Source organism: Hipposideros armiger, unplaced genomic scaffold (genome assembly GCF_001890085.2).
Source record: "Hipposideros armiger isolate ML-2016 unplaced genomic scaffold, ASM189008v1 scaffold_93, whole genome shotgun sequence".
Taxonomy (NCBI): Eukaryota; Metazoa; Chordata; class Mammalia; order Chiroptera; family Hipposideridae; genus Hipposideros; species Hipposideros armiger.
The window spans coordinates 3505239-3514044 of record NW_017731443.1 but is presented as its reverse complement, the minus strand read 5'-3'; the positions used below and the strand labels follow the sequence as shown (position 1 = coordinate 3514044).

The following is an 8806-nucleotide window of genomic DNA, read 5'->3' as shown; positions in this document are numbered from 1 at the left end:
TCACTGGAGTAGGAAGAATTGTGGTCACCAGGATAATGTAGAGGTGAGCAGAGTCTCAGGGAGTCACTGGAGTAGGAAGAATTGTGGTCACCAGGTTAATGTAGATTCTGGTTTGGTGCCAGTGTGGGGCCTGGAGCTACTCAGCAAAAGTCTCAGAGCCCACCAAGGCCAGTTGCCGCCCACCTGGGGCCACTGGGTTGGATAGTTATCCAAGAAAGAGTGCAATGTGGGCAGGACTGGCTGCTTGGGAGAAAGACCCTCTGGCATTGGGGGAGTTGGGTGGGGAGGGGTGGAGCTCACCAGGCCAATCAGATTCAGATTTGGCTGTGAGAGGGAGGTCTCAACAGAGGAAAGATCGCATCTACCTGGTGGCCTCAGCAGAAGAAGACCCCACACAGGGAAAATGGTGACTGTCCTCCAGCCCTCGCTCCAAAGTCACACACCTCAGGCTGCACCTCCCCCGCACTTGTATGCTTCTGATGCCCCACAAGCCATTGTCCCTCCTCTGGAACCCAGGGTGCGTGTCTGTTAAGAAAGTGAGTCTGCACGGGCTTTTAAAGAGAATGTCTGAGTTTCCTGCAGCCTTCCGTCTCACCCTGACAGTCAGAATGCCCACTGTTTTCCACAGCCAGATGTTGTGGGTGCTTCTCTTCCTGCCATCAGTACTCCGGGCTGGGGAGCCTGGGATCCCTCGCTCCTCCAAGGGGAACCCCTGCAACCAAGATATCTCTCCCAGTTCTCAAACACCAGATGGAGGTTTGGGGTTGGCCCGTTTTGTGTCTCTGCCCCTCCTACCAGTCTCGACATGGCTTCTTCTTTATATCCTTAGTTAAAAATTTCTGTTCAGCTAGACTTCAGATGGTTCTCCAGGCTGATTGTTCTATTTATTAGTTGTAATTTTAACGTATTCACTGAAGTAAGCAGGCACAGTGTTTATCTACCCCACCATCTTGGATCTCCTCATGTGTAGTTTTTTGCAACTGACTTCTTTCATTCAGCATGTTTTCAAGGTTCATCCTTCCTGAAGGGATGCATAGATACACTTATCAATTCCTTAATTTTGGTACAGTTAGTCCAACCTTCAGCCAGACAGAGAGGGAAAGCAAGAGATGGAACTGTGGGTTTCAGAGAGCGAGTGTCAGGCAGACAGAGGAGCTGTGGGAGGCCATCTTCACAGCTGCTTCTAATGCAGGATTGTGTTGCTCCTTCAGGCTGCCACGCTTACTGCCTTTGGGATAGCTTCGCCAAAATAATCCCAAGACAGCCGGAAATCCGAATACCAGGGAAAAAAATCTTTGTAGCCATTAGAGCATATTCCGCCTGAAAGTGAGCTGCCCATGTTCAGAGTCCACAGCAATTCCAGGAGGGCTCTGCCCTCCCCCGGCCCAGGGCCTGGAGGCTACACTCATTCTCCTGCCCTCTCCAGGGACGCAGAAGTTATGAAGTTATGACCACTTCTTAGTGGTGGGCTGGTCTGGGCTTGTCCTGACCATGGAAGGGTGGGCTGATGGAATCCTTCTGTGTGAGCTTTCTGGGGGAGGCCATTTGCTCCTGACTTGGGGTGGGGAGGGAAGTGGGTTTGTGTGTGGGTTCCTGGGGCCAGAGCTCTGGGGGCAAGAGTGAGGCCGGCTTGGTGGTCTGCTTTTACCTGGGTTCTACCCCTGCAGAGGGAAGCTTGTGGCAGAAGCTGAGGGGAGGCTTTGCGAAAGCATGGCCACAGGGTCTACTGTGCACTGTGCACTGTTCACAAGTGCAGCCTAGAAACTTCCATCTGCAGCCCCACCTCAGCCCTGAACTCCAGACTCATATATCCAACCACACTATCCAACCTGGATGCCTAACTGGCCACCTCAAACATTCCACTGCAGCGTCAGATTCCTGGTTTTCCTCCCCAGACCTCCTCCTCCTGCCGTCATTCTCGTCTCTTCTCATCCATGGCCCCCATCTACCCCGTCATTTGGCCGGGAGCCCTGGAGGAGCTGTCGTACAGAGGTAAAGAGCAGGGACAGCTGCGGTTTGCATCCCGCTTCTGCCTCTTACTAGCTGTGTGTTTTGGGACAACAAACTTGGAAGAAGTGAAGGGGTCGGGGTTAAAGCCATGCCCCAGTACTTATATTAGAGTGTTTCTGAGCTCTTCCATAGGCCCTTGGACCTTGGGCATCCATTGTCTGAGTGCTCTCGGGGGCCTTGGGAGATGTGTCGTGGATCTGGGGTGGCCAGCCTCTCCCTGACTACCCACAGGGACATCAGAGGCTTCTTTTAAGGTGGATCTTAGATGTGAAGGATCCTAGAGTGTCAGAGGTGGCCAGACCTCTGGGGTCTGACAGCCCCTCCTTCAGCACATGGGGAAACTGAGGCTGAGATAGGCAGTGACCAGTTCAAAAACCCTAAGTGGAGTAGAAGCAGACCCAAGATTTGTCCTCAAGGCATCCTGACTCCCAGCCAGTGGGTTCCTGAGAACCACTTTTGCACCATTCAGGGTAATTTTACCCTTCCTTTGGGTGCACAGCTTGGTCCCCCACCCCAAGTCGACCTCCAGGGGAGAGAGAGAGCACATTCCAAAGAGGGCCTTACCTGCAGGCTGCGGGGCTTGCCGTATCTCAGATTGGTGACAAAGTGCTTACAGATTTTGCTCAGAAGATGGTACTCCATCTCCTTACCAACTTCCTTCTCCGCAGAGATTATGATCTTGTCCACGGGCAGTGGTTTGTACTCCTTGTCCAAGTAGTTGTTGACCCGGTCGGGGGAGATACCCACCACATCTTTCAGGCGCTCCCTTTTCACCACTGCTTTGCTGCTCTCAGCAGAGAAGACACTGGTGGCACCAGCTCCAGACAACATACCTGGAATCGGAGACACTATCAGGAATGGCAGGGGAATGTGAGATAGCGTGAGAGAAGGCACAAGACGGGACTCAGCTACTTAACTTTCAGTGTTTGTTCCTTTACAGACGTGATTGGAGGCTACACGGATGTTGCTCCTTTTACTTAAACTGAATATTTTTTAACATTAATAAATGATGTGATTGTCAATGGCTGCTATTGTGTTCCATTAAATGAATGTAATCCTCTATTTGATCAATCCCCTATGACTGAGCATTTAAGTTGTTCAAGAATTTAGCCATTGTAAACAGTGACAGTAAATCATATTTGTTGTTTGTACATCTTTGTGCCCATGTGTGTAATTCAGAAAGAGTTCAAAGTTGTGTTAGTGCCCACTGTGTTTTGGACACTATGCTGTGCATCTTTTCACATATTACTTAACTTAATCTCCTTTTTACTTTCATGGCAAATATTATCAACTCCATTTTACAAGCAATATTGGAGCCAGAGAGACTTTATGGAGTTTCTCTGGCACAGTGCTGGCCATATGCAGAGGTCCACAGAAGAGCTCTCACTGATGGAGTCCAAATTCCATTCCATAGTGAGTCCCGGTTTTAGTTTCTATGTGAAAGAGTCACTAATGAGTACACTAATTAAGCATGCTTGTCGTATGTTTCAAATCCAAAGGCTGATGTTTGCACTTAGAATCTGTCCCGTAAGAACAACTATCCGTACACTCAGGCACAGAAAGGACCCCAGGTCCTCACAGTCATTCTTTCTCATCCAAACTTCCTAAGTGTCATCTGGATTAAGTGGGTTTGATTTAGTATTTACCATCAATTCAGACATTTTTACACCTCTGTCGAGGTAGATGATAGCCTGTAGATAATTGCTAAGGTGCAACTATATTATTCTCATCGTGATGATGATTTTTGCCCAGTGACAGTGCAAACGCTTGGTGGAGAAGGTTATGGTGCCATCGCTCTGTAGGACAGGAGCCATTCTGCATCTCAGTTAGCAGTCTTATTCCAGCATCTTTTTTTCTTTCATTGACTATACATACATCTGTATCCTACATTCTCCTTTTGATTGGCTTTGTTATCCTGCTTCTTTTGCTATCAATGAATTAAATAACTCATTCGTAGGTACTCACATGCATTTGTATGAGACTTTGTCTTTCTGGTGTGTAAACCTGTGAGAGCTGCTCCTGTAAAGGAGCGTTAAGTAAATACTCCCAAGACACCTTGTTCTGTGAGATCATATGAGTGCAAAGGACATAATGCTGACAGGCATTCTTCTGTATGAGACCATAGATGTTCAGAGACTTGGCTGCTTTAAGTCAAATCAGACTCTGCAGACCCGGGTAAACGGGCTTGGAGCTGGAGAGACCCGAATGCTCAAGCAGCCAGGCTTCACTGGGGGGGCCACGAGCCTCTCCTCCTGCTTTGTCAGGACTGGTGGGACCCCACTGAGATTGCTTAAAGTGCTCAGGCATGGCTCTGGGGAAAACCAGCTCAGGTTTCCCTTGGTGGGGTTTGGCTTCAGATTGTTCTCATGATGTCAACCAATCTTTTAAAAACTATAATTTCAACAGCCCTTACATGCAGAAACCAGATGGATCACATAACCATCTCCCACGTACAGGGCCCAGTGTGAATAGGGAACACGTGAAATCTCAATTAGGTCTCCAGGCTTGGGTTCTTCATGACTCTGCAACAACAAAAAAACCAGGAAGGTGTAGACAGACTTGTAGGCCACGGCAGAGACCCTGCCTGGGAAGCTGCAGCTCGGCCTGGGGACCCCCTTGCTGATGTTAATCACCTGGTGAGAGCCTGGCAGGGGAAGAGCTCCTGGCCCCAGTGGGGTCCTCAGCCTGCTGTAGCTTTTAGAGGTTGCCCCATGAGAACTGGGAGCCTGGAAACTGGTTGCCTCGAACCTGTAANGTTGATAACCCTTTAATTACCAATCCTTCAAGTACCAATATCAGTTATGAGAGACCACCTTCTGACCACTTTCTACAGATTCTACAATATTAAAATGATAAAAATTGAATATTTTTTAACAACTTGATGCTAAGAAATTTGACAATTTAGAAAAAAAATGAACAAATAACTTAGAAGAGACATACTACCAAAACTCAGTCAAGAAGAAATAGATTGTGTAAATGGCCCTATAGCTATTAAAGAAATTAATTTGTAGTTAAGAACTCTAGGTCTAGATGACTCTACTGATGAATTCAAGCTAACATTTAAGGAGAAAATAATAACCATTTTAGACAAACTCTGGCAAAATTGTAGCGGATAGAATACTTCTCAAGTCATTTTGTAAGTCCAGTACTACTCTTATATGAGAACCAAAAAAGATATTAAGAAAACTATGGACCAATACTTCTCATGAACATACATGCAAAAATGCTTATCAAAATTTTAGCAAATCAAGTAAAAAATCTATAAGAAGGACAATACTATATCAGGACCAAGTAAGCCTTATCTGAGGAATACAAGATTGATGTAACATTTAAAATTAATCAGTGTAACTTACCACATTAACAGATTAATTAAACAAAATTTATGATCATCTTGATAGGCCCAGAAAATGCATTTGGAAAAATTCCAACATGCATTTGTGATGAAAACTAGAAACAAAAGGACATTTCCCCTGACAAAGGACATTAAAAACACACAGCTAATTTTATATGTGTTAACATGTGGGGTGATGTTCAGATCTATTATTCAGACATGAGGGAGGACCCCAGAAATACATGAGAGGCCAAGATGTGGGAGAAATTACAGATGAACTAGAAGAACATTTTCCAGTGCTGATCAGAACCAGGGACTTTTAACATGCTACACAGAATTTGACAGCATGTTGGGGAGGAAAGAAGGTAGAGTCACCTCCTGGATGCCCAGGCATGAAAGGAACAGCTGAGGGGAGAAGCACAGACCTCAGGATGCAGAGTTAATTGACAGTGGAAGATGGACCTCAGAGCCTGAGGCTGAGCGACATAAGTGTCTCTGGCTGGGCCAGTGATGACCAGAGTTTCTGACCATTGTATGCCTCCAGGTCCNGTTTTCTGCTACTTGTGTTCCAAATTGCTGATTCAATCCTTTGCTTCATCTAGTCTGCTGGTGAGTCCTTCCAGTGCATTCTTCATTTCAGTTGTTCTCTTCTTCACTTTTGACTGGTTCTTTTTTATGGCTTCTATGTCCTTTTGTATGCTTCTATTTCTTTGTTGAAGTTGTCATTAAGTTTCTTGAGCACTCTTATAACCATTGTTTTGCACTGTGTATTTGGTAGGTTGCTTGCCTCCATTTTCTTTATTTCTTTTTCTGGAGTTTTCTCCCGTTCTTTCATTTGGGACATAGTTTTGTTTCTTCATTTTGGTTGCCTCCCTATGTTTGTTTCTATGTATGAGATAAATCTGCTGTCTCCCAGTCTTGGCCAAGTGGCCTTATGTAGTAAGTGCCTTGTGGGGCCCTGGCACAGCCTCCTTGGTCATCGGCTCCAGGTGCTCCAGGGGTGTCCCTTGTGTAGGCTGTGTGCCTTCCTGTTATAATTGAGCCTTGATTGCTATCGAAACATCAGTAGGTGGGATTGGCCCTCAGGCTGATTGGCTATGGGGTTTGTTCACATCCACTGCTTATAGGCTGCTCTGTGGGGGGCTTAACCCATTGAGTGGGATTTGCCTCAGTGGGCTCTGGTGCCTATTGATACCACCCTTTGTGTGTGCCACTTGTAGGGCTAATTGGGCAGTGCTCTGTTGTGGTCTGAAGCCAACCTCCAAGTATGCTGGTCCTGGGACCTCTTGGGAGGGTCTCTGGTGCAGGCCAGGCCCCTCACTCCCTGTGACCAGCTGGGGACTACCTGGTAAAAGCTGCAAAGCAATCTTTGATTGTTTTCTGTGTGTGCTAAACTTAGAAGCATATTGGAGAGGTCACAATGCGATCTGAGGACAGATGCGACCAGTACCAGGCATGAGGTAGCTCTGTAAAAAGCCATGGCACCATGAGGCCTCCTGCCACCTGCAGCTCCTTTAAGGTTCATGCACTAATAAAGCCTCATACTTAGTAGTATGCAAGTTGGGTGAGGCAGAGTCTCAGGGAGTCACTGGAGTGGGAAGTCGCCAGGTTAATTTATTGGGTAGTCAGATAAGTGATGATGCATATTTGCAACAGATGGCACTAGNCTAGAATTTGCAGATCAGAGTCCGGGAGAAAAGAACACTGCACAGAGTTGGAAAACCCCAGAGGCTTTCAGAGAATTCCCCTTGATTCTTCAGTTAAGTATGAAGCAATGTATGTGTATCCAAAAACTACCACAAGAAAACAACAACAAACACCAGAAAGGAAATGGTGGAAAGCTTCTAAGGGCCATCAGGGACTAGAAATAGTACATGGGGATGCAAATTGAGTATTCAGGAGAATAACACTTTAGTAATGGCCTTAAAATGCTTACAATCAAACCTTGAAAGGATCACGCTATTTCTAAGTAGCTGAACTGTGATCCAGAACAAAGCTCAAAAACATTTAAAGGAATACAAAAGAATCCAGCAATTAACACCAAAAACTTTCAAAGCAAATGTTATCCACCACAAAAGTATCAATAATGCAAAGAAGTGTAATGAGACCCACATTGAGTAGCAAACTCAATCAGAGAAAACAGTCCTAGAATTGACACGGATAATAAGATTAATAGACAAAGTCATTAAAACAATTTTTATAAATATAACCTATGTGTTTAAGAAGGATGAAGAAAGCCTGAGCGTGTTACAGGGAGACATGGAATATATAAAAACAACCCAATTGAACTTTAAGAGATGAAAAATACAATATTTGAGATGAAATGAACCCTAGTTGGAATTAACAGATTAGACACTCTGGAAGAAAATATTAGTAAGCTTCAGAGCCAAAAATAAAAATCTATCCAAAGTAAGCCCAGAGAGAAGAGTTCATTAGTGACTTGTGGAACAACTTCAAGTAAACTAACATGTGTGTAGTAGAAGTTTCATATAATTGAAGCAGTGTAGAATAAAAATCGTCTAGAGACATTTTAGTTGTCATAACTGAAGGTGTGCTACTGGCATCTAGTGGGTAGATGTCAAGGGTATTGCAAAATATCCTATAATGCACAGGACAGCTCCACAGCCAAGATTTACGTGGCTCAAAATGTCAGTAGTGCTGAGGTGGAAAAACTCGGCCTTAAAAGCAATCATTAAAAATACAAAAAAAGGGGGCCCGTTGAGTGGCCTAGTTGGTTAAGAGCGTGAGCTCTGAGCAACAGGGTCACCAGTTTGATTCCCACATGGGTCAGTGAGCTGCGCCCAAACTGAGCTGCCCTGAGCTGCCGACGGGTGGCCAGATGGCTTAGTGGTTAAAGTGTGTGTTCTTAGGAACAGGGTTTCCAGTTCGACTCCCGCATGGGATGGTGGGCTAAGCCCATCTGCAACAAAGATTGAACACGGCACCTTGAGCTGAGCAGCTGCGAGCTGCCAATGGGAGGCTGGACAACGACTAGACTTGGAGCTGAGCTAGCTGCGCCCTCCACAACTAAGATTGAAGGACAATTTAGCTGTTCCCCTTCCCCAATTTCCCAATAAAATCTTTTAAAACAAAAAAATACAAATAAAGGGGACAAAACTAATAAGACAATAGATGGAGTAAAATGGAAATGAAAAATACTCAATGAAGAAAAAAAGGCAGAAGTAGAAAAAAAAGAACACAGAACTCATGGGATAATTTGCAGGGTGCAGCTAAAACAGTACTTAGAGGGAAATTAAAGGTACTGAATACATATGTTAGAAATAAAGAACAGTCGGGCCGGCCGAGTGGCACAATGGTTAAGAACTGGCTTGGGATGCCAGAAGGCCCCGGTTCGGATCCCACATATGAGGGCTAGTGACACTGCCCTCCACAGCTAAGATGCTGAACAACAGCTCGACCTGGAGCTGGGCTGCTGTGAGTCACCGGCGATGGCGTAGGCTGCAG

The 8806-nt window shown here is 45.6% G+C and overlaps 1 protein-coding gene across 1 annotated transcript in view; it reads right to left on the bottom strand.

Moving 5' to 3' along the window:
* LOC109384154 (uncharacterized) overlaps nt 1-8806 on the bottom strand; it is a 45896-nt gene that overhangs the window by 27172 nt on the left and 9918 nt on the right. Inside the window, exons 4-5 of the mRNA XM_019645191.1 lie at nt 4424-4532; nt 2575-2843 (exon numbers count right to left, since the gene is read on the bottom strand). Coding sequence (XP_019500736.1) covers nt 2575-2843; nt 4424-4532 — 378 coding nt within the window. The remainder of the gene's footprint in view (nt 1-2574; nt 2844-4423; nt 4533-8806) is intronic.